This window comes from Primulina tabacum, chromosome 16, assembly GCF_025594145.1.
Source record: "Primulina tabacum isolate GXHZ01 chromosome 16, ASM2559414v2, whole genome shotgun sequence".
Classification (NCBI taxonomy): Eukaryota; Viridiplantae; Streptophyta; class Magnoliopsida; order Lamiales; family Gesneriaceae; genus Primulina; species Primulina tabacum.
This window is the reverse complement of record NC_134565.1, coordinates 35,549,374-35,575,176: the sequence shown is the minus strand read 5'-3', so window position 1 is coordinate 35,575,176 and position 25,803 is coordinate 35,549,374. Positions and strand designations below refer to the sequence as shown.

The following is a 25,803-nucleotide window of genomic DNA, read 5'->3' as shown; positions in this document are numbered from 1 at the left end:
TTCTCCATCATTGGATTTTACTTTTATGAGCCTGTAAGAACTAAGAACATGCTGCCATTCAATTACTGAGGTATTGGTTGGAAAAAGAAAGTGCGTTACCTATTTATCTCCCAAGTCAATTGCGATAAGTTTTTTCTTCTTTTTTTTCCCCAAATTATTACACTATGAATCCTGGATTTTATAAATGCAGCAAATACATGACCCTTAGAAATTTGACGGTGGATAGTTGAACATGATGCTACCATTGTGGAGGATCTCTGCGAGCTGTCCAAGAATTTTCAGAGAATGCACGTGCTACATTGTAACCGAGCAGCGAACTCTGGCACATTTTGTAGCCACGGAAGTTATTTCCCTAGGCATCTGTCAGTTTGTTTATTTTGATTCCTTTTAGCCTTGGCCCTTTTGTAAAGACAGATCGGTTGGCGTGTTAATATTATTAATATTAGTAAATTATACACATCATAATTTATTAAGATTTTTTTAATTTTATTAAATGCTTAACCATAAAAATTTTGAGAAAAAAATCTTTTTAAAAAACAACTCGATTAAATGGCCGACAGAAAATTCACTTACAACCAACACCGTTCAATAAAAAAACAGTATCCTACATGATAAACTGTCATTTCCTCTCACTCAGGAATCATCTGCTCATTATCCGCATCACCCTCTTCCTCGATTTTCGGCTTTGATGGAGCCTGACTAGCTCCGGGTGCCTGCTTCTTCTTAATCCCACTAACTATGTCGTCAATTCTCAAAAGCATGCAAGCAGCTTCAATGGCTGTCTTAAATGCTTGTGCCTTCACCGTGTAGGAATCCCATATCTGAGTGTATATATACCATGAAAACGGATTTATAACTGGAAAGTATTTGATAATAAGAATATCAAGGAAAGGTTATTCTCAAAATTCACACCTTCCGCTCTTTCATATCAGCAACATCGCCAGTATTTCCATCTATGCCGATCCACGCATTCTCACCATTTGCATGCTAAAAGGATAAAAACACATAAATAACACGACATATGAATAGCACAGATTTGATGATGCAGAATGAAGGAAATTTCACCTTTCCTTGTAAGGCAGTCATAGTCCTTATCACATTGACACCACAGTTCTGAGCCAAAGTTCTTGGAATAGCCTCAAAAGCAATCGCCGCTGCTTCATAAGGCCACTGTTCATAATGATGCATAAAACTAGATTTTCAATTTCTGCAAGTTACATATCCTCAGGTAAAAGATGCACAGTTAACTGCATAGCAGGAATCATCATGCGAACATAAGATTGAGAGAGATGCTAATCTTGATCATTAATTGTTGGAGTGAACCACTGAGAATTAGTCGGGTTATTCTATAACAATTTTTAAGAATATGTTCTTTTTTTGGATAAGAAATGATAGTATATAAATTAACGCTAATAATTATAAAAGGCGGACAAAACGTCCACGACCCGAATCATATTATCAACAAATAAGAATCCAATCCCTAATCAAATGAAGTTCATTTGACCATTTAGTAACTCACAATCAGATCTTGCTGGTCATTTGCAAATTGAAAAAACATTCTAGCATACCAACTTGTATGTATGCTTGTGAAAAACTTCTGTTATGCAGCCAAAACAATGTAGAAGAATGATAATGTTCCAATCCAGCATAGGCGGTATGTTACAGACCTGTTATTAGTGGGACTAGATCTAAACAGCCCAAGAGTCATAAATCTTAGAAGAGTCCACAAAGATAGCAATAAAAAAATGAGTGAAAAGGGGAGTAAATTTTTCATTCTGTTTATTTCCTCGCTCGAGTGTTAACTAGCTTGTGCTAGGATACAGAGATTATCTCTGGGATATCTTTCACTGTAAATCACCTTTATCATTATATATAAATTGTGGTTGTAACAATTGATCATTCAACGGTGGAAGTTCGGTGCGTCTTCGGTGTGCGTCCGTGGCGGTATGACATGCAGCGGCGCTTCGGAATCAGCCGTACCTCCGATAGTGAGGAAAAAGGTTGAAAGAAAAGCGGATTGCACCTCCAAATTCCTAAAGCTAAGGCTCAATTTGGTGGAAGTTTACAATATAGGTGTTGCTGGGGTTGTTGATCAATCTGCTACTGGAATGGGTAATACTGATGTCGGTTTTATGGTGGGTACAGGTAAGCTTTTGTTTATGGTGTCAACTCTTTTGTGGGTTGCAATAGCTAGGGATGTATTTGATTATTCGTTGGCAAGTGATGTGATTTGGTAAATACTTGATGGAAATTCAGTGGTTGGGGCAACATATAAAGTAATGAAAATTATTGGTTACACTATCGAGGAAATAAATATGATAGGAAGGATGACTCTAGGCAATATGGTTGATGATGGGAGTATCCTCGGAGATCAAAACTATTATTGTTTATTGACCATGCCAGGGATAAGTGGATTACAAGGAAAAAAAGAGAAGGATGACAGCTCTTTCCAGGGGATTCCGAGAGAATTTGGAGAAGTAAATCCTTTGATAATGAAGTCAATTAAGGGAAAGCTGTGGAGCATAGATTCTTATGAAATGAACGGGTGGCAAATTGATGAAATTAGAAAGAGGGCAAAAAGGGCAATTAATGACGAAATTAAATTGCTAGGGCTGTGGGCAAAAACAAATAAGATAATTTTGCAAGATACAGAGAATGTGGAGTTGAGGGTTTTCTCTAGCAGCTTTATGGTCCTAGAAGCACATTTGGGGATGAATAAGCTTCCTGATTTTTACTCGAAGTTGCAGGAATTTAACTATTCAGTCAATATCTCTATGATAATTAAATCAAGTGTCAGAAGAATATCCTTTTGGTTTTTGTATTCTGGTAACGAGTTCTTCGATCTTGGTTTTGAGTTAATTGTCTTTGATGTTGGTTGGAGGGACACGAAATTCGTAGAAGATCAAGTTTCAAGACTCAGCCTTGAGGACAAGGCTGATTTTGAAGACGGTGGTATTGTTACGAACCTGTTGTTAGTGGACCTAGATCCAAACAGGCCCAGAGTCATAAATCTTAGAAGAGTCTAGAAAGATAGCAATAAATAAATGTGTGAGGGGAGTAAATTTTTCTTTATGTTCATTTCTTTGCTAGCTTGTTCTAGGGAGTAGCTTGTGCCAGGGTACAGAGATTATCTTTGGGATACCTTTCACTGTAAATCACCTTTATCATTATATATAAATCGGGGTTGTAACACGGTATCTGAAAAACAAGTAAACAAATGACATTTTATGTCATGAAGTTGATATATATTCTCCAAATGGCCATGATCTAAGTTGAGGATGAACAACAGAAATTAACAGGTGTAACCTGAGAAGTCAAGAAACTGCTCACCTTTTCTATACCTTCAATTGAAGAACTCTTTTGTTTTAACATAGCCGACACAGTCAGCTCCGTAGCACCTCCACCGGGAACAAGTTTTGGATTTTTAATTATATTTCTAGCTACAGACATAGCATCCTGGTACAATCATAATTTAAAATCAGAAAACCAATCACACAATCTTAATGGGCATAAAATCTCGCAGATACCTGCAAATTTCTTTCCACTTCATTCAGAAGATCCTTGCTGGCACCCCTCAAAAGTATGGTGCATGCTTTTGGATTCACGCAGTCGACGATGAACGCAAAGAACTCATCCCCGATTTTCCTCACCTCAAACAGTCCAGCACCAGTACCAACATCAGATTCTTGCAACTCATCAGGTCTATTAACAATAACTGCCCCACATGCCTTGGCAATTCTGTTATTGTCAGTCTTTCTTAACCTTCGGATTGCACTGACACCAGCTTTGCCAAGATAATGGCAAGCCAGATCGCTGAGCCCCTTTTCAGTTATCACTAAATCTGGTTTGAACTTTAGTATCTGCACACATAGGCTCTCAATATACTCCTCTTCCATTTTAAGTAATACACTCCAATCTTCTTCCTTCAGCAATTCAGCGTTGGTTTGGTTCTCGCCTTTCTTGTACTCGAGAGGACAATCGAGGAGAATAATTCTAGGATTCAGTATTTTTCTTCTCATTTTTCCAGGAGCAACAACATCCTTGTTAATCATCACTCCTTTCAAAACATTCGAGTCCTCCAACTGACTACCAGGAACCTTCTCTACTTTGATGTACTTTTTGATATCTACATCACGCAATCCTTCACCAAGATCAACACCAACAGTTGTTGTGGCATCGATGGCTAAGTCCTGAAAGGTTACCACAGAATAACCCAATTAAAATTCGGATAACCATGTAACCAACAGACCATGCATTCAAAAGCTTTGTTGTCTAAAATCTTCTCAAAGTCGTAATTTCTATAATCACGTTCCACTAATAAATGCAATTCAAACAAATAATTTAAAATTGGTCTTATGTAAACACATAAGTTGAGTAAATTACTTGCGTGAGTTTAGATTTTACTTTCAATTTAACTCTTGCACTTGAGGTTGTTTACAAGTCCTTGTGACAAGCTACTCTAGCAAATTAACTCAACCATTACTGAAAAGAAATGGCATATGCGAAATACTTGCAAGAGAGGATCATCATGCTAGAGTTTCAACTGCAAGCCCATCCCTATGTGGGCCTTAAATGGGCAGTAGCAATACAAATATAGAATCATTTAATGTTAGAGCCCTCATTTGTAAAATATAATAAAACTAATTAAACTTAAATAAAAAAGATTCGATTAGCATTATTCTTTTATAATAAACAAAGTTTCATCGATAAAATTAAATTAAATTTAAAATGTACAAATGTAGGATAAGACATCCTTCCAACCAAAATTACAAAAAGACAAACAAACAAATCAACAATCCAATTTGGAAACCCAATCTTCACTTGAATAAATTACACGCTTAATGTTTTTGACTTCACATAGTTCGCCTTTCAATTAATAATGAACTAAATAAAATTTCTTTAAGATCTTTGTTCAGATATACTTAGTGATCTATATTTGATATTATCTCATGGTTTCCTATCCATTGGCATGCCTGAATCATTATAAAAATACATATATGAATAGTGGAATGGAAATAAAAGGAGTGATGGATCCCATATGGTTGTTGAAGGACTATTAAATTACAAATCACAAAATACTCACAGCGATTAAATCTCCAAATCGACTGGTAAATTTTGTGCCAATACAACTCTTAACAAGCCCTAACATAGTTGAACCTGCCATGTGAAAAACATACAAGTATAAGAAAGCAAGAAGAATAAACAAGGAAAAGAGTTGCACTGCCTTATCGTTGGTTATATTGCTAAATGATTCATTAAACACTTTCAATTGGTCATCTTGGATATTGCTTGGGTTAATTCTTCAGCTTGTCGGGTTCAAGTGAGGGTGTTCACTGTTTGGTTAATTGACCCAATTGACCAAAAATATAAGTGAAATTTGAAAAACAAAAAAAGTTGGTCAAGTACTATTAGATTACGATATTTTTTGCTAAACCTTTGGGATTCGGATTAGATTTGGTCAAGTCTACTATATACAGTTAAAATACATAATTATGCACGGTGTTATCACTTATACATTGAAATAAAAAAGAAACAACTTTGTTGCACGAAACAAAGAAAAAATAATCCTGTTATACTTTAATTGTATAATAAAACAAAAATTAACTATAGCACTATAACAATATTGGAATTTAATAGCAAATTTTAAAATTATAAATCAGCAATTGGGTTTGCTATTTGGTTTGTAAAAACCTTGACGGAAATTCAATCACTAGATCGAACTGTTGGAAGTGCATCGCACCGTATCACACCTGAATATCAAGGTTATAGATGTTATCTCAAAGAACGAAAAGAACAGTCACTCTTCCATCAATTATGGCAATGAGTATCAATACAGCTACCTCGATTAATTCTAAAGGTCAGAGTAGGAAGGTAAACCAAAATAGAATAAAAAAATGATTTTGACCTTTAGACTCACTTGCATAAGTAGGTGAAATCAAGAAAAATAAATAACTAAGGGACTGTATCTAAAACATGAGTTCGTGGGCTCCTGGAACTCTTCTAACCTCATGCATCATTATTATCTTCCTATCTTCATCAGTTATGTTGTGGTTCCTATCATTGAGCTCAATCTGACACTCTAGAAAAAGAAAGATACATCACACTTTGATTTGGTCTCCACACCAACCAACCAGGGGAGGAAATTTTAGGGTATTTAAAACCTCTTATGTTCGATGGTGGAGCATATATCCTAATTCACGTAGAAAATTCTCAACACGAAATCAAAATAAGTGTAAAGTTGCCGTTGTCTTCATAAGATCAAGTCCTGTTCACAAAGTGTTGCCTCACTAAGCATGCAAACAACTGAAATCTCTCTGGTAACGGATTTTACATACCACAAGAAAACAAACGATAGGCAAACATGAGGTACAGGATTGAAGGAAAAATAAATGCGATAAACTTACGATCCTTGACATCTACAGTCAATGCAATTTTGTCAAGCACGGAAATAGCATCCTCTAAGGCTTTATTATACGCTGCAGCACAATGGAAGGGACCTTGTTATCATCCATATAGGCATATACATAATCCTCAGAGCAGAGATATTGAATATTAAAGAGTAACTAATATTACCTCGACAGATGACAGTGGGATGATAGTTCTTATCAATGAACGCTTCTGCAACATGGAGCATCTCACCAGCTACAACAATATAAATTACAGAAAAATAAGGAAAGGAAAATAATCACATCAAAAACAAAATAAGAACAGTTATGAAAGCATTATAATATGTTAAAATTGAGAGAAGACTCTCATATTAATCAAAGAGAAATCTATGATAATATATCCATCGTGGCCCTAAACAAGAACTCTCTGAGCTATAAGCAACCATCATAAAGATATGCTCGTATGCATACAGCAGACAGTGACACACAATATCACACACTTCACCAGAATACAGATACAGCGCACTAACATGTCAAAGCATTTTTGGCCGTGCACATACATACACCCGACAATAGGCACAAAAAATAGTATATACAGTATATCTACTGCAAATGCACAAGTATTCGTACACAAGTATAATTCATCAGAAATTCAGAATGACAAAATTAGCTCTCAAAACATATGAAAAATCAAGAGAAAATTAATTGGATTAAAAAATAACATCACCCATACCAAGGACGATGACAGATGTGGTTCCATCCCCTACCTCCTCATCCTGAGTTCGGCTTAGTTCAATCATTGACTGCAACCATTTAAAAAGGGCGGATCAGAGTGCAGTAAATTGATACAATTTCAGAGAGGTGCAAGTCTACATCTAGATGTATCAGTTTTACAGTTACATGACACCGAAGGAAAAACAACCATTAAGTGAACTGCAATAGAAACTAGTGCACTTGCGACGCATAATTAATAGATGCCATTTATGTTAGATCAAAAATAGGAGTTGAACAACTTAAAAGTAAAGATTAACAAAGAAATAATGCCTTTGCCGCTGGGTGTGCAACATCCAATTCACGAAGAATAGCATTCCCATCGTTTGTGACTACTATCCCTGTAATTATCAAAAGAATGTATTACCTAACAAAGAATGATATGATTTGAGAAGTTCGCCAGCAATCTCTCACACAAGAATTTTTTTTACAGAACCACCATTCATTAAAGCTAAACACTAAAGATAGTTCTTGTTAAATGAACAATAAAATCACCTCCTCCAGCATCAAGCAGCATTTTCAACATTGATCTTGGACCCAAAGTGGTACGTATAATATCAGCAACAGCCTGTAAAGAGCAACCAAAACAGTAGTGGTTGACAAGCAATTGGACAAAAGACATTCGGGAAACCATAACAAGCAATTTTTTAAATTTATAATTATAACTAGACTTGGAACTAACTGGTTAAAGTTCCTAAATAAGTCTTAAGTCGCAGCATGCATTAGCATAAACTTTGCAAGGTTGAGGTTCATGGAACAGTTTAAAATCATCATCAAACTCATTAGCCACAAAAATATAATTCACTTTAAACTAACATTGACTAGCATAAAACCATACTCTTTCAAACCATGCATGCCCTCACAAGAGCAAACTTCCACCCGCCTAACATGAAATTAAAGTTACAAAATTAAAATAGTAAATGAACCTAAACATAAACATCCGAACTCCTGAACATCACACCAAATGACTCTAACGGAAGAGCTACAAGGTACATGTTAATTTAGAATGTCATTACCAGAATGCGGGGCCACATTAAAATTGTCTGATTTTGAAAACAATTTTGCTACAGTAAGACATTAGAATACATAAACTGGCAGCTCAGGTTAATTATAAATTCATTGACAAATGTCGAACAAGGAGAGGAGGAAGCCAACTACCTTGGATGCTTGGATATTGGCATGGTGCACCTTGTTTCCAGAATCCCGCTTCAAAGTATCCTCTGTTCAACCAAACATCATATGCATCAGTCAAACCACAATAATCTACAATAAAACGGAAAAATTTTAATTCACATCTCTCTTTCCAAATTATAAATTTTAAGTAAACATCTATCCAAGGCTCTGAAGGCATTGGTGAAACTCAGCTTCTCAAATATAAAATGAAAACTCATTTGGATCTTCAAACAGAGTTTTACAACAATCACGAAACTTCCTCTGACCGCTCACACACAAAAATCCCAAGGCAGACATTGCAATCAAACTATTAATTGGAATTCAACAGATATTGAATGAAGACCAAACTGGGTTATAGCTGATTTAATTTGATAGTTCGTTAGACAGTTAACTTCCACACTGAAACTGATGTTTGCATTAACTGTAAAGCATTGCATAACTGCTTTCACTTTGTATAATTATCAAGATACAAGATAGCTCTCAGCACACAGAATTTGATCGCTTGAAGTACACAACAGATGTTCTCTTTATCTACAGTATTTTTTAATACGGTATCGAGAGACTACCACGCAGATACAATTCCATCACCGCAACACATACTAGATTAGTTATTCATGATAACTATTTACAACACCTTACAGTTAAATATACTAACGGCAATGAAGATATACTAATACGAGTGCTTAAAACTTGCGCTAACAATGTTAAATGGAAAATGAACAGCAAAAATGTGAACGTGCATTCATACAGCTGAAGAGAAACAGACTTACTGAGGACGAGGACCTGAGCGTTCATTGTGTCCTGGAATCGATCGCCGAAGAGCGGGCGGCAGAGATTTGAAATAAGAGATCGACCACTCGAGAACTCGTTAGGGTTTACGAGATTTTACAGTGAAACAGAAGTTGGGCTCTGAAACCAGTTATTAATTTTACATATATATATAAACATAAAATTAAGATTTATTTGTACCTATTAACTTCTAATATATCTCATGGTATATACTAATTACAAGCGATTTCACACTAATACTTCCATTGTCTTTTGACTTGACCAATAGCACCCGATACACGAGGTGTTATTTTTTATGTAATTAATTGTTATATTTAATAAGTACGAGTGTCTTATATAATTACTTAAATTTTTTATGTAATTATAAACAATTATTATACGAAAAAATACGAGATAATCGTTGACTGGTTATAAATTATAAAATAAAGTACACAGTTCGTCAATTATAGACAATGTTCAAATGTAAGTTTTGAGAAAATTTGTGCACAAAGAACAAAGTATTCAAGGATTACTGTTTTCCGAATTTCTTCTACCCTTTGTTTATTTTCTTACGATAACAAAGCTACAATGATCGCTCTGTGAAAACCCTATAACCTTTATACCACCGACCCCAAGGGTGAGAATAAGTAAATCATGCTGCAGGATGCCGCAACCAATCAAAACATGTAATAATTTAAATATTCTAACATATTTTCTAAAATATCCGATGGTAATAAACAGTCAACAACCTCCCTTCAAAAATGAATGATTTTACAGACTTCCAACACAAAGAGGTCATTGTCATTGTGTATATATTTTCTCAAATTTTACATTTACACACTGTAAAATTCAATTTGAGTTTTTATTATATACAATTGGCGAAGCCAATCTACTTCTTAATTTTATAATTTATAAGGAGGCAACAGTTATCTCGTATTTGGCCATAATTGGTGTGGTCTCCTTGTACCAATAGGAATTAGTTCCTTCACTCGATGTGTAACATGAACCACTTCCAGAATTCGTTTGTGGCTGGAGCACGTTATTTCTGACTGAGAATAGGTAATGAAATGGTTTAGGCGGCGGCATAATTTCCACTCCACCTTCCAACATTTTCACCACACCACTCATTGGAGGCCTCGCCTCTGGTGAATCTTGAACGCACCACAGAGCCACCATAGCCGCTTTCTCAGCTTTGGCCATGTCCTTCTCTTCAATTCCACTCTTTTCTAATAGTGCGTGCAGCTCCCCTTTCTCATGTTCCTCCCACACTTGCTTCGGGAACCAATCAAGGCTTTCCCCAGAATCCCCAACTCTGGTGTTTTTTCTCCTCCCAACTATCTCGAAAAGCAGAATTCCAAAGCTATAAACATCACATTTATAGGTTATAGGAAAATTTTTCAGCATAAACTCTGGGGCCAGGTACCCAGGAGTCCCCCTATATCCCGAGATAGTAACGTGAGTATCTTCTCTGTTACAAAGCTTTGCCAGTCCAAAATCTGCAACCTTGGGGGAAAAATTCGCGTCAAGAAGCACGTTCCCAGGCTTGATGTCATAATGAATGATCCTCTGCTTACATTCCTCATGCAAATAAGCAATTCCCTTTGCTGTTCCAACTGCAATTTCATGCATCTTCGCCCATTCCAGTTCTTGATCGTTGCTGAACAAATGTCTGTCCAGGGATCCATTCTCCATGAATTCATACACAAGGGCACTCATAAACTGATCGTAGCAGAAACCGTACAGCCTCACCAAGTGTATGTGATGAGTCCTCCCAATAGTTCCAACCTCAGCCATAAACTGCTGCTCCATGCTCTTGTTCGGGCCACCGGTGTTGAGGACTTTTACTGCAATCTTTACTCCATTAGGGAACACTCCTTTATACACTTTTCCAAACCCCCTACTCCCCAAAACTATGGAATAGTTGCTTGTGAAACTACAGAGTTGTTGAGCCGTGAAACGAACCGGTTTCTCCTCTGCCAATTCTCGGAAAAAATTCTCCATTGTTGGTGCATCGACCTCCCAAACTTGGATCACGTTATTTATAGGCGGAGGGGTGACAGCTGCCCGTATTTCTGATATCATTGCCCCCTTCATTTTCTTGGCGCAATACAAGGAGACTACCACGATTACTGCCAGAACGATCAAGCTCACAACAACACCTACAGCTCTCACTGCCCCAGTGTTATCTGAATATGGTGGAGATGTATTGTCGTAATATGAAGACATGGCGTAGAAATACAGTACTTGAGCCTACAAGTTAAGAAGAAGAGAAAATATCACATGAATACGAAATTTTCACTTCATTTTTTTTGATGTTGTAGAGGCGAAAGTACATCGTTTAACTCACCTGGTTTAAATCCTTGGTCTTGATTGATGCTCAACTCTGAGATTTTAAGATTACGTTATTCTTACTTCACTGTGATTGTAGTCATTTTGTGTGGTTGTGTATTTAGATATCATCTACAAAGATTGTCGAGAGAGCATGCGTAAAGTTCCAAGAGGGTGTTTGAGTTGATGAAGTAGATGAACGCATAACTAATGGTCATGAGTTTGATTCTGTATAAACATCTTCTCGGTTGTGGTTCCCGTATCATAAATAAAAACGCGTCAAGGGAAATTCCTAATGAAGTTCCCAAATAATTAATGAGATTAGGCTTTTCCCTTTGACAATCACATTACATAAGCCAAGATACATGTGAGACAATCATGGAGGACTTTGAATTTTCAGTCGTTGCATTTAATATTTTCGACATACGCGTTGCATATACTTCATTACATTATTTAGGATATATTTCTTTATAACATTAAAAATTTAATAATCAGTAATACATTAAAAATGTGTGCATTAGACAACATGTGAAATATAATTTAAATAAATTATAGATGATTATGTTAAAATGAGAGGAATCTATAATTTTAAAATAAATTATACGATATTTAATAGTCTGTTTACAAGGTTTTCGGCTTCTTTTTTTTTTTTTGGTTTCATTGGTTTTACAAAATAAATTTCCCTTTTTAGCATGATGTTGCAATTTGTCTTGTTCTATGGATTTGTCGAGCTTTTTTGTAGATATGACAATATGTAAATTAATTTACCAAGACACATTATCCTATTAGCCAGAAGTATGTTGAACAATTATACTTATTTAGCAAAATCTCAAATTTGATATGAAAATCTCGAATTCGAGACTCAATACCCAATGATATCAATCTACTCCCAGTTTTTTTTTAAAAAAAAAACTTTGAAGTTATTTGATTAAATCGATCAAATGGGGATTCTCCCCTTTCCAACCACCTTCCTCTCTCCCGATCGTTTCAACTTGTCCAAGACATTGGTCGCGTATTCCACAAGACTATAGAATATAATCATAAAATATAAATGTCGTTTATCTATGCACATGAAAAATGAATGAGAAAATCAATTCCAAAAAAATGGAATGAGAAAATAATAAATGAAATAAAGTGGGTCGATTCCAATTGTTTTTAAATCAATGCTGCAAAAAGTTAGAAATTCTAAATGTTAAAATGTTAATTTTGCAATACCATACCACCTACCACAAGCAATATTTTTATGTACTTTTTTTTTTGTTGGTTTGATAAAGCCCAAACTTCATGAATCGCAGTTTGCAATCAGTGGCAAATGACTAATTTTATTATTAAACATATTATAACATTCTATTAGTGACATACATTTCGTTAGTCCAATATATTTACAGTTGATTACATCTAATTACTTTGTATTATTTAGATAGATACAAATCCATTTTTCCAACAATAATAATTGGAAAAGCATAGGAGGCAAGTTGGTCAAACTTGCCTTCATCTTTCCTTATCATTTACCTCCATTAATAGTATATATTAGTATAATTTAATAAATAAACAATACATTTTGCAATAACGAAAAGAAGAAATGAAATTTTACATTTCAATTTTTTTAACAATATGTCTATAAGATGTTGTCCGAGCCTCAGGCGGTCAGGCCCATACTTTCATTGGGTTTGGATCATATTGACTTAATATTTCATTACAATGCTCGATAATTAGGCCATCTCCAATCCACTGCACTACATTCTGCACTACATTGGTGTTACACTAAAATCATCTCCAACCACATTGCACTACATTTTACACTACAATAGAATATTCCAAAAATATTCTTTTTTTTTTCAATATTAATATTTCTGCTTTATGTTAATTATTTATAATTTGATAATATAATGATAATTAAATATTATAATTTATATATTAAAATTTGAATTAATTATTTCATATTAACAAAATAATTATTTGATTTACGTATAATTATTTAATACAAACTATATTTTAATAAAATCAAAATATCATTGAAAAAAACACGTTCATTTGATATTAAATTAATAATACAACAAAAATACAATATTAAATATTCGAATTACTATATTGTTCCCATAAATGCTCAATTAATGTATTTCGTAATTCATAGTGAGCATCTCTATTTTTCATTTTTTTATAACGAGCGAGAAATTCTTGAAATCTTGTATTTTCGTCATTGACCATCATTTCAATGTCTGGAACAGGTGCTTCCATTGCATCTTGAATTGGTGCACTAAGGTCACGTTCATCTTCAATAATCATGTTGTGCATGATAATGCAAGCTTTCATAATGTAATTTAAATCATTTTTACGCCAAGACCGTGCTGGAGCTGCCACAATCGCAAATCGAGATTGAAGAACACCAAATGCACGCTCCACATCTTTTCTACATGACTCTTGTTTCATAGCAAAATATTTCTTTTTCGGCCCAAGGATACCATTTCTTTTTCATATTTCTAAGGATAACTCCGAAATATTATAAATAAGTCTATATCTATTTAGAAACATATCCAACACAAATCCAATCATATTATTTTGAGAATGATGGACGAAAGTTCAAGAAAGAACTACACTATTGATGAAGATAAGTTCTTATGTCATATTTATTTTGATAATTCGCAGGATCCTATAATAGATATAAATCAATCGAGATGTCAGCTTTGGTCTCGGGTTGCAGAGAAGTACAACAAAGAAAGAAGAAGTGATTTACATCCTCGTCCTCAAAGATCAATTGAGAAACGCATTGGAAGCATACTCACTTCTGTTGCACATTTGAGAGGATGTGTTCGTCAAATTGAAAATCTCAATCCGAGTGGTGCATCAGAACAAGATATTGTGAGTTATTTATTTTTAAAAATTACAAGTTATTAATAATCAACATTTTGTAATTAATTTTGTATACTTTGATGTAGATGAATCGTGCAAAAATACTGTATGCGCAAGAGAGTAAAGATAACAAAGCATTTCCATTCGATCATGTGTGGAATATTGTTAAGGATTGTGAAAAAATCGCAGGAGACAAAATCCATCCAACCAAGAAATCTAAGACGCGTGCTACTTATCTAGACACATCACAATCTGATACTCCACTAGAAGAATCACCCCAATCAGGTTCACCTATGTTCTCTACATTTCCTATAAATTTGAGTGATGACAATATCGGTGACAGTTCTGAAAGACCAATTGGAGTGAAAAAAGCCAAATCAAAAAAGAAAAGAGATGAAGACATATCTCAAATTCAACGTACAATGGAAGAACAACATCGCGAGTTATTGAATGTTTTGAAACAAGGAACTGCCGAAAGACAACAAAACTACGATCTTCAAAAGATTAGACTTGAACAAGAAGAAAGAAAAATGGATGAAAGAATTTTATACAAAGATTTGAGCAAAATTACTGATCCAACTCTGCGTGAGTACACTAAAGCTCAGCAACAAAAAATATTGCAAAAAAGACTTGAAGATGAACGTCGAGAAAATGACAACTTCGGATCTTATTTTGGAGATATTGGAGGATCGGGGTATGGTTTACCGCATTACTAAAAATCTTTCTTTGACGTAATTTTTTTATGTTTCGTAATTTTATGGTTTGTTAGTTGTCGTAGTTTGTTTATTGTTTCGTAATTTTTGTTGTTTTTTTGTTCGTAATTTGTACAATTTTAACGCATTATTAATTTAATATGTGTTTTTTTTATTTTTTATTTTTACACTTAATTAATTTCTAATAAGAATATTAAAAATTTTATGATTAAAATTTCAAAAAAATAGTAATTAATTAAATATTAAACACTTATATTAAATTAATCAAATTAAAAACTAAAAAAAAAAAAAATTCTGGCGCAGCAACCACAGTGTGGAGCAGCTCTACAAGCTGCTCCAATCCAGCGCCAGTTTTGGTGCTGGATTGGAGTGAAAAATCATAGCACCACAATGGTGTGGCACCAATGTGGTGCCATGATTGAAGATGGTCTTATAATCATAAAATAATGTTAGGCCTGTAAAACTACACGGACACAACTAGGCTAATCATGTAGTCAAAAATGTTAATGTTTTGAATGTGAATTTTTTATTATTATTTAAGGAATATTTGATAAAAATTAATGTTTTGAATCTCATAATTTCAAATTTTAATCATTATGTTTTTAATTTTTTATAAGGTTTTTAAGTTTACGCTACAATCAAGTGGTTTGCCTGCGACAGTCGATTCTTATTTTGTTTGGATCTAATTGGTACTGTCTCGAGAAGGAAGAGTTCTAAAAAAAAAACTCTTCAAGGTCGTTCTACACTTCTATTTCAGGCTCTAATAATTTTAAATAGGTAACATTTAGTCGTTTTTTTAAATCATATTTATCGTTAAGAGTGCTGACGTGACTAATGTCCAACACAATTATAATATAATTTCATATTTGAAGTATATGAACATTTAGATGTGTCCATACCCAACCCAATGCAGTAGCAAATCCAAGGAACGACGAGGAGGTGTGTTAAGTGAATGATTTTACTCATATCCAACAAAAAGAGGTCATTGTCATTGTGTATTTACTATTAACTTCGTTTTAGGAGGAAAGGGCAAAACTTGAATGCGGATATTAGATTTGTTAGTTAAGATGTTGATACTGATACTGATATCTTTAACTTCTACAAGAGGTAAATGCCAAAAGATACTTCCAATGAAGGCCTATTATATATGACTAAAGGCTTGTCAAATAGTAACTTTAAGCCCCTGTCTGGAATTTAAAATTATGGCCAAGTTAAAGTTCCCTTTCTCTTACAAAAATGGGACTAATAATTTAATTTCAAAGGTTAACCAAAACAAACTGGAAAGCAACATGTCAAGCCATCACGGAATTCCTCTAACAAGCCTAAGTAACAACTGTGAGAATATAACAGGAAATGAAGGTAGCAAACAAGTATTGCATTCTGCTCTAGTAGTACCGCACGTGTGTAAATCCCAAGTTCAGTCCATTACATAATAGTACCAGGAAACTTACTCAACTACATGTATAAATAGGTTCTTGAGTTATTAAATTAAGAGCCTCCTGGCCAGTATGCTAGCAGATTCACCAGATAAACAATGGGTAACATAGATCTAGGCCTTTGTTATTGATATAAATTATCACAAAAGAAGCTCCAAGTTAACCTTTCACAAAAAGAACAATAGCTTACCAACTATATGACAAGATCTAACACCACAAACACCCATTTCCACAATTTCATCACTGCAAAATGCTCCAACAAATAGGTAAAAAAACAAATATTGGTACATATATTCACCCTTTTCTTATCATACATTCATATTTAGCAGAAAATCTTGGCAGTTATATTCATCTTTCTCTGACTATAGTATCAGATATTTCCCTTTATCAAAAGGACATTACTTTGACAATCTTTCTATCCTGGTTCAATATTTAACGCAGGCACACCAGTTCTACGACCCAAACTACGTGTTCCACTTCAATCATAAGGGTAATCAGACAATATTTAACAAGAAAAAAAAAACCTGTCCACATTACTGCTTCAAAAATACAATAAAGTCATATTTCTAGACTACAGAAATCCGTACCATAAAAGGAAAATCTCATTTCAATAACCTCCTATTTCATGCCAAACACACAAAATTACCAAATTCAAAATAAGCACCGCCTCAACACATTACTTATCTTTGGAAGCAGGAGTGCCAATACCGTACTTTTCCTGCAGCTTCTGAATCTCGTCCTCCTTCTTCTTCTGGTCAAACTTCTTGCCCATCTTCGCCTGCTGGTAGTACAGTACAATCAAATACCTGTTCGCCACGTTGAACCCCGACAAGTGGTCGACGGCGGTCTTTGCATCGTAGATATCTTCGTAAACCACGAAAGCTGTGCCACGCGTATCCCTGTTGGTCCCGACGCGGATCTGCCTAATGGCGCCGTACTTCCCAAATATGTCGTACATCTCCTCGCTCGTTATGTTGAAGGGCAAATTGCGTACGTAGAGAACACGATTAACTTCCGGCGGGAGGCGCGTGTTGCCCTTCCGGAGGCTAATTGCTGCCATTCGAGCTTTAATCGGAGGAATCGGGCTCGGAGTTCCGCCTGCAATATGGGGATTTTTGGGAGCTTTTGTATACTACTAGGAAATATGATATAATACAGCTAGCCACTCCGAGGGGCGATTTAAGAAGACAGCATATGTGAAATTACTAAAAACTCCCCGAAGAAACACAAATTTTTTTATGTAATTTTAGATTTTTTTAAATTTCAGCTAAAAAAATCTTTAAAATAAGGCAAAAATTTGTGTTAGATGGTCTTATCGGTCGTATTTTGTGAGACAGATCTCTTATTTGGGTCATCCATGAAAAAAGTATTACATTTTATGCTAAAGGTATTACTTTTTATTGTGAAATAGTTTTTCACCCGTGCGATGCACGTACAATTATTTTATCTAATTGATTATTAAAATTAGTATATATGATAATTTGTTTACTTTCTCTATAACTTGACTTTTTATCAAAGTGAAATGTTTATTGTTTTCATATACATATAGATCTTAACAATGAAATACTGAATAAAAGAGTCATTTTTATATTTCGGCTGAAAATTAATATCACGCTTGTATTAGACAATGAATGACATAATGTGTTTATCAAACTTTTAATGTTGTTTCAATTTCAATAAATAATTTAATTTAAAATACAAATAAACTAAATGGATTATAGATCATACAATTAGAAAACAAAAAAAAAATTACAAATTTTGAAAAACTTCCTTAAATATAACGTTTGTCGTTGAATTTTTCGGGTTGCTATCACTATCACATATCAAAATTTTTAGACTCTTATGATTCATAACTCTGGATACAACAACGGACAATTGATCATGACTAAAAACAGAGTTCTTAAAAAAAAGTCCTACATGAGACAATGATTGCCCTGACTTTTGTTGATTATCATTGCATATGATACAATTAAAGAATACTGAACTGTCTTTGTTGAAATTTAAAAGGAAGCCTTAGATCAGAAGGCGTCAATGACATTCTTGGAATAAACACTTTATGACCTGCGTTACTTCCAGTAAGAATTTTTCCTTCCAAAACATGGTTTTCGAGCCTTGTCACGATCAATCTAGTGTCATTGGATAATCTAAGAGAATAATCTATGTTGGAGATAAAGTATTTTATTTAATTAAAAGAAATCATACCATTTGTAATAACATTTAACGTATATATTGATGTTGGAATCAGCATCTTGACTGAACCATGAAAACTAAATTGTTGAGATACGCTGGCTCTCAAATCCATATTTTCTGTTTAAATATTAACAACAAAAAATAATTAAAATAAATGGAAATAATTCTAAAAAAAATATTTATAATGATAACTCACAAGATAAATGTATTCAAGTATACAAAAATAGTAATTATTATTTATTATAAATTTATTTAACATGAATTATTAACAATAGCCTACTAACAACTCCATAATCAATTTTTGCCTTGAAGTAATTTAACTAACAAAATTTGCATGTTGAATATGTCAAATTCCATACATATATTTTAATTCTATTATTTTTCATGAATGAAAAAAATATAAATGGTAGTTTATATTAAATTGACATACGATTATTTTTTAATCATCTATAATAATTCGAGAATTCTTGATCTAAGATTAAAGTTAATATATCGAAGAGAACATTGATTTTATACTATCATTGAAATAAATATATTAGATCTCAAAAATAAAATCAAATTAAAAATTAGTTCATTTAAAATATAGATGAAATTTTTTAATTATAATAACCTTACATCTATATATATATGTCATTAATTTTAAATTAATAAAATAATTTCAGCGGAGCACAATTTTTGAAACATGTTTCAAATTTTCAGAATTCATATTTAAATTTTGAATAACAATTTGAATTTGATTTATAATTACCAGAATGAAATTTAATTTCTAGATTTGAAATTTGAAATGTAATTTAAATTGGTTTGTAATTCCTACGAGAGATTCAATTTTCAAGCAGTTATACACACATACATTAATATACAGTTTTAATAATGAATTAAATATATTTAGACATTTATAATAATATAAAATATATATTACCACAATTTTCATTTATTTCTTTTTTTTAGATGTCATTTAGGCGGGAACTTACTAAATTTAGTAACAACTCTACTTTTATATATATATATATAGATATCGGTAGGGTTGGCTCGTCTCACAGATAAAGATTCGTAAGACCGTCTCACAAAAAACCTACTCTTCAAATAATTACCAGTAATCAAATTATTTTTTTAAAATTACTAATACCTGTTCGAAATTAGTTGATTTTAAAAGTTTTTTGCAAATACTATAATTTTTAATCGGGTTAATCTCAAGTTCAACGTGTCAAATATTTAAAAAATTGATATTGAATATTAAAATTTTAAAAATATAAATATATGACTCGATTCATAATAATTAGACATTATATATATATAAGGATAATTACATATACTGAATATATATCGTGCAAGTTTAAATTTGTTTACCTCAGAAAATAAATATTCATTGTTTATTATTTATTCAACGTCAAATATTGACCAATCCTCGAATTTCTACACGGATTTCGATGAAATTGAAGGTGTCATGCTTTTTAAATCCCACAAACTTGGAGGGTTTTAATTGCATTGCATGCATGCAGAGGCATTGTGTCCACATCCTTTACGTTCCTCTTCTCTATTCTTTGAATCTCCATGGAAAACTTGAAGAAGGTAAGCCATGCGTGGGTAAACCAAGTAAATGATCATGAAATTCTTGTAAAATAAGATTTGTATACATTATCTGAGATGGGTTTTCTATTCGACCATCGTCATTCAAGACGAAATTTTGCAGTTTGGCCTGGGAATTTTGACTCATGGAAGCATTTATTTTACGTGAAATTTGCTCGAAATATGTATAACACGACTTTAACAAAAATTATCTACTTTTTCACAAACTCGAAAAAGAAGACAGATTTCAAGAAAATATGATTTTTTCGCAAGCTCGAGCTAATAGGAAGCAGCAGAAAAACAACTTTACACGCCATAGCCTTGGGAACGAAAGGGAACTTCTCAAAAAAACACATCGGGAGGATGAATACGGTGTGGTAAGACCATGTTTCTTGGCTTAACTCTTCCTTTAATAATCGAACTTGTGCAGCTCAACTTCCCATAAGAACGTTTCTCAAATAAATTCAAGAAAAAATAAAGAGTTTTCTGATGTTTTGATCCTTGGCCAAAATCATGCATAATGGCTTCTAATACTTGATACAGATTGATATGCAGAAGAAGAGAAAGAAGATGTGGAGATGCCTCAGCTGTTGTATAAGGTTTTGAATTCAATTCAGTATATTGAGCCCTGTGTGTATGTTCAAAACTTGAAACAAGTTGTTTCGGTTTAGTAGATTGCATAAATGCATCGTTAACAAACATAGATGTTTCTCTGTTATGTTATATATAAATTCAAGATTCAAGCCTAAAAAGCAAAAAACTACTCTCCATCAGATGGAAGGCTTTTTCAAACTTAAAAACTACTCCACAGATATTTGTGAAGCCTATAGGAGATTATATAGCATTAATGCCTATACTTTGAGAGTCCGACGTTGACTCCAGATCCCAATGAACAGTGTTTGCTCAACTATAAGAACTTGATTCAACACCTTAGATCACAGCCTATAAGGTGAATACAAACCATATTTACGCTAACTGATGGTAGTCCTTTATTTTGGTGTTTCATTAGAAACAACATGGACCAATGCATCCATTTACATGGTCTAAAATATCCAAAATCAGAAAATTGTATGTACATTCTGAGCAAAGGGATGGACAGTACTAATCACATTGAGTCTGTGAAAGTGGGATTTCTTGAAACATTTTGGTATCAACAGATGCAAAATCTTGCTCGAATTTTCCAAGAACTCCAACCAGAAGCTCAGCTTGTTTGAATAGATCTTTTTACTGGAGCTTTTAGGGACGATAAATAGTCCAAGTCTGCCTTCTCAATTCCATCAAAAAGATAGTTATAAGGTGGCATTTCTATGTACTTGCCAGAACCTGGAAAAACTTTTAGCTCTTCGTTTTCCCAGACAATTTTACCTCCAGCAATGGTTACCTCAATTTTTCCCTGTTAAAGAAAGGAAGTAAATAACTCATCAAGAAAATTTAACCTGGTCGTTGGGAAGCAACAATTCACGCTACTGTACTGTAGTAGAACCTATTTAGCACTGTGAAGCACGATCCACTTTACTTTGGTATATTTGATAGGGGTACTCGTCCTATATTGTTCACTGGAAACAGCATGGAAACGAATATTGAAATTGGTACAAGCATTAGGGATGAGAGATATACCTTCCCTTTTCTTCCCTCGTAAACATTTGTATCGGATCGAGAGTGGTGAGTTGCTGAAGTTATTTCGAAGCTTGAATTTGGGCTTAATATAATTATATCTGCGTCTGATCCGACAAGTATTGCACCTTTTCTTGGATATATGTTGAATATTCTTGCACTTGAAAGAGCACAACATAAAATGGAATTGATATTTTAAATTTATAAAGATATTCAAAATCCTTGAAATGACAGATTTCGCAAACATACCACTCAGTGCTCGTCAACCGAACAAAATCGGAGGAAGATATTTTACCAGACACCTAAAAATAAATTAAAATAAAGAAATAAAAGGATCACCAATGTCTAAGAAGGAAGAATGTTACAGGTTAACACTCACTCGCAGGATGATAATAAATAACGTACCACCATTGTATCCCAAACTATATGCATTCTCTCCTCAAGACCTGCGGCATAAATATCACACTAAAGAATCGTGTGAAAAAATTAACCCTTTTAGATTTTACATAGAAACTCTGAAACGAAATTATACCATTGACGCCATTTGGGATTTTTCGAAAATCATCAATTCCAAGTGCTTTTTGTCTTGAGTTGAAGGTGCAGTGATCTGTCCCTACTAACTGCAACAGGTTAAGTACACTAAATAAAAAAATCAATCATTATAACAATACAAGATAAATACTTGAACCTAGTCAAAATTCTATATCGCAGGTTATATTTCCAGTATACCAATGGATATTAATTTCTAAAATCTTACGACATTTGCAGAAACAAATTTCCTACAATTTTGATTCTGAATGGTTTGCCATCTTCTCTAATTACATCCAAGGTCAACTTTATTATGACTAAAGTAATAACCTGAAGAATTCCAGTCGACAGAGCTGCTTGAAGAGCCTTACCATGTCCTGGTGCTCTTATAGGCGGACTCATGACAAACCTAAAACACAGAAATATCGTGTAATGATATCATTAAGAAAGCAAAGAGGACATATCGAAATTTGATGTGAGACAGAAAAAATCTTGCTTTGCTGCTGTCTTGAAGTCTGAATCCCAAAGTACAGAATCATCCAGGACCAGCCCTGAAACTACCGGTTCCCCAATGACCTTCTGACCTGAAATCAAATAGACTAAGATATTGCAATTGTTTAATTCATCTAAGCATATTTTGTGATTTTAGATGTAAAGATGTGAAGACTCTAGAAGATCTTGAAATATGACAGAAAATTCCTTGTTTGACAATTAATCCATAAGATCCCCTGTGAAATCAAATGAATGTTTATTCTCAAGAACTGCTAACCGGATTTTCAAGCTTTAGCTATTTCTTCCATTGCATCAATGCTCATGACATGAACAACATACAGGGGTGTGTTCACAAAACCAGCCAAACGAATAGCACGGCCAGTCGCCTCACCCTCAAGCTGCGTGAAATTTAATTAGCTAACAGAAGAAAATACAAAGGAAAGCGAAAATATAAGCATCATCAAGTGTCAGCCACAAGTTTATACAACAATTTTTAACTATTTGATCGACGAAGGTTACTTTCACTGTTTCCCTTTTCATAATAGGTGATGAGGAAATGAAAAAGGTAATTGTGTGCTAACCACTAACTCGGCATGTTTAGGCTACTCAGATCAGCTATTAAATCCTGACAATCAAACTAGATGGATCTAAATGTAATAGAAAGTTTACAACTTATATTTCAAGTGACAAGATGTTGTAAACTGGGACAGAAAGTTTAAGAATAAATCAGGTCAGCAAAGGCACATAATCACAATATTTCCATATTTAGAAGACTGAGTGAAGTTACCATCGGTGGCCTTGAAAGAGCATGACCCTCGGGACCTGTAATGCCGAGTTCAAGCATTCTTTTTTGTCCTTCAAACACAGCATCTCCATTCTCTGCGTGAACCATAGCCAAGGCACCAAGAGATTTACATTTTTTGAATCCCTCAAGCAGAAGCTCATCGTTGATCATAAGTGAACCCTTATAGGCCATGAAAAATTTAAAAGAATTTATGCCTACAGAGCCAGATAAATTTAGTAAGAAGTCAGTCATCCATAATAATCATCGAAGAAAATAAAAGTTTCTCCAGAGTGAAACAAATAAACCTGAAAGGGTACATGCCTTTGTCTTTAACAATGAGTTCCATTTCCCTCGACACAGAGTTGTCCCATTTCGTGATTGCCATATGGAAACCATAATCCATGCAGGATCTTTCTGCCTTTTTGACATAAGCATCAAAGCCTGCTAATAAGCTACCATTCACAGGAATAACAAAATCAATATGCATCGTAGTTCCACCAGCTAATGCAGCGGCTTGTCCACTGAAATAGTCGTCAATTGTTTCAGTGCCCATAAACTCCATAGCCAAGTGAGTGTGGGGATCAATTCCTCCTGTCATTATCAGAAGATAAACATTAAATAAACAAAAAAGCTGGTAGACTAGGGACTTCTATGGAATTTCGTGTTCGGTAATAAGGTTTCATATTCCATATTTCCATTTGACAAGTGATATGCTGAAATCACATCTTACCCTCATTCAAGGATAACAATCAGTCATTCTCGGCACCTAAAGTTCGTAATTTATAGGAAATGCTATTTAGTAAGATTAGTTATGTACCATCCATGCAGCTGTGAGATAATCACCATGTTAACTATAAAAGGCATTAAAATACATGAGATATCACTACCAAAAAAAAAAAGATAAAATTTTACCTGGCATGACATATTTCCCAGTTGCGTCAATAATCTTAACACCATCTCCAACCTATAGAACCAGTTATCGGTATAGATTCATTTGCAAAAGACAGTGCTAAAACAGCATAAAACACAAAGTATGCCTGCATATTTTCAGGTTCCATTGTCAATATTTTCGTTGTGGTGCACATAATAATGAATTTTCATTTAAAGCGGGACGACGTATACACCGTAATCTAAGATCACTGCCATAAGTAGTACATAATAAAATGCGAAATGGGTTTTCACTTCACTTATCAACTACTCTACGGACATTTCTCGGTAAACATCGTTAACAAACAAAAGGCTAAAAACAAGAATACCTTAATATTAGATTGTACCGCAACAATAATCCCATCTTCGACATACACATCAGCAACCTCTTGATGGTGAGCATTCACAACTGTTCCTCCCGTAATCAAAATCTTAGAAGAATACGGCGAATCAACCCCACATGTCGATTCACCATACCCAATCCCGGTATCACAATACTGCACGTAAATTGTACCACAAAACAAATGGAAACCATAGACAAACACTAAAATTCAACTCAAGATTGTTGATACTTTTCCACGATTTTCAAAGAAACAGACACGAATGGGGGAAATACCCATTTTTGTCGGCCTTTTCCCTGTTCAGTCCACCGTGTTTCTTGTGTACGAAAATCGTCCTTGTAATGGACAAATATATCCGCAACTTTATGTTCCGTTATTCGGCCAAAGATGTATTCGGGTTAATTTTTCAAAGATTATAAACTATTTTAGTACACAACGGAGAAGAGGGACTGAACGAGAAAGGCCTGAATAGTGAACAACAGGGGCAAAGGTGAGCGTTTTCCCAACAAGAATGAAAAAGCATCTTCATCGAAGCCCGTACTGTGATTTACAATCCAGAATTGATCGGAAACGAAAATCTCAATGTCAAAACACAAGAACTGGCGCATGATATCAATATACTAAACATCAATAATCCACCATTTCAGTACGTACCTGATTGGATTGGGCGAAGGGCAGTATTATTATGATCACTGTAACTAAGAGAGGAGTGAAAAGAAGAGATTTACAATGAATTTTTTGAGTTGTAAAACTGGAATCCATCTTTGGGTCGCTGGAGAATTACGCCTTGTTTTACGTCTGTTGGGATTTTATAGGAAACAAATTGGCGATACCGAGATTCGGACAGAATCTCTGCGTTGACTATATCCGATGATCTCCTCTTATAATCTTAACTTATTTCAGAGATTTACAATGAATTTTTTGAGTTGTAAAACT

General features: G+C 34.1%; 5 protein-coding genes and 1 long non-coding RNA gene across 7 annotated transcripts; 2 read left to right on the top strand and 4 right to left on the bottom strand.

The window, feature by feature from the left end:
• Positions 1-526: 526 nt before the first annotated feature.
• LOC142528688 (T-complex protein 1 subunit gamma-like) lies at positions 527-9,264 on the bottom strand. Its single transcript, XM_075633783.1, has 13 exons — positions 9,101-9,264; positions 8,316-8,377; positions 7,653-7,725; positions 7,431-7,498; positions 7,120-7,189; positions 6,574-6,642; positions 6,405-6,476; positions 5,084-5,157; positions 3,528-4,190; positions 3,331-3,456; positions 1,066-1,170; positions 913-987; positions 527-821 (listed from the first exon to the last, which is right to left on the bottom strand). The coding sequence occupies exons 1-13, from the start codon at positions 9,123-9,125 to the stop codon at positions 630-632; spliced, it is 1,674 nt and encodes a 557-aa protein (XP_075489898.1). The 5' UTR covers positions 9,126-9,264; the 3' UTR covers positions 527-629.
• A 721-nt stretch (positions 9,265-9,985) lies between these two features.
• LOC142529787 (rust resistance kinase Lr10-like) lies at positions 9,986-11,608 on the bottom strand. Its single transcript, XM_075635426.1, has 2 exons — positions 11,446-11,608; positions 9,986-11,348 (listed from the first exon to the last, which is right to left on the bottom strand). The coding sequence occupies exon 2, from the start codon at positions 11,322-11,324 to the stop codon at positions 10,008-10,010; it is 1,317 nt and encodes a 438-aa protein (XP_075491541.1). The 5' UTR covers positions 11,325-11,348; positions 11,446-11,608; the 3' UTR covers positions 9,986-10,007.
• Positions 11,609-13,399: 1,791 nt separating this feature from the next.
• Positions 13,400-15,146, top strand: LOC142529582 (glutathione S-transferase T3-like). Its single transcript, XM_075635150.1, has 2 exons — positions 13,400-14,285; positions 14,363-15,146. The coding sequence occupies exons 1-2, from the start codon at positions 13,992-13,994 to the stop codon at positions 14,990-14,992; spliced, it is 924 nt and encodes a 307-aa protein (XP_075491265.1). The 5' UTR covers positions 13,400-13,991; the 3' UTR covers positions 14,993-15,146.
• A 1,764-nt stretch (positions 15,147-16,910) lies between these two features.
• LOC142530038 (splicing factor 3B subunit 6-like protein) lies at positions 16,911-17,585 on the bottom strand. The gene has a single exon (XM_075635788.1). The coding sequence runs from the start codon at positions 17,483-17,485 to the stop codon at positions 17,102-17,104; it is 384 nt and encodes a 127-aa protein (XP_075491903.1). The 5' UTR covers positions 17,486-17,585; the 3' UTR covers positions 16,911-17,101.
• A 2,545-nt stretch (positions 17,586-20,130) lies between these two features.
• LOC142528210 (uncharacterized) lies at positions 20,131-21,465 on the top strand. 2 transcript variants are annotated; one of them, XR_012815665.1, is made up of 3 exons: positions 20,133-20,184; positions 20,292-20,558; positions 20,725-21,465. It is a non-coding gene; the product is annotated as an uncharacterized LOC142528210 (long non-coding RNA). The 2 variants fall into 2 exon arrangements; XR_012815664.1 differs by having other exon boundaries at positions 20,131-20,558.
• LOC142528207 (dihydropyrimidinase) lies at positions 21,164-25,773 on the bottom strand. The gene is given in 13 exon segments (XM_075633232.1): positions 21,164-21,574; positions 21,799-21,955; positions 22,045-22,097; positions 22,201-22,241; positions 22,328-22,415; positions 22,654-22,732; positions 22,820-22,907; positions 23,093-23,213; positions 23,603-23,814; positions 23,921-24,190; positions 24,512-24,563; positions 24,856-25,023; positions 25,522-25,773. Coding segments are annotated over 13 exon segments (1,629 nt in total). The 5' UTR covers positions 25,630-25,773; the 3' UTR covers positions 21,164-21,382.
• Positions 25,774-25,803: the final 30 nt, after the last annotated feature.

Excerpts from the sequence above, each read along its gene's own strand:
- LOC142528688 (XM_075633783.1), bottom strand. The coding sequence starts at position 9,125 with ATGAACGCTCAGGTCCTCGTCCTCA. Across the intron at positions 6,477-6,573 it reads TCCCACTGTCATCTGTCGAG|CGTATAATAAAGCCTTAGAG; the intron begins GTAATATTAGTT and ends ATTGTGCTGCAG. Across the intron at positions 3,457-3,527 it reads AAGTGGAAAGAAATTTGCAG|GATGCTATGTCTGTAGCTAG; the intron begins GTATCTGCGAGA and ends TGATTGTACCAG.
- LOC142529787 (XM_075635426.1), bottom strand. The coding sequence starts at position 11,324 with ATGTCTTCATATTACGACAATACATCTCCACCATATTCAGATAACACT.
- LOC142529582 (XM_075635150.1), top strand. The coding sequence starts at position 13,992 with ATGATGGACGAAAGTTCAAGAAAGAACTACACTATTGATGAAGATAAG. Across the intron at positions 14,286-14,362 it reads GTGCATCAGAACAAGATATT|ATGAATCGTGCAAAAATACT; the intron begins GTGAGTTATTTA and ends ACTTTGATGTAG.
- LOC142530038 (XM_075635788.1), bottom strand. The coding sequence starts at position 17,485 with ATGGCAGCAATTAGCCTCCGGAAGGGCAACACGCGCCTCCCGCCGGAA.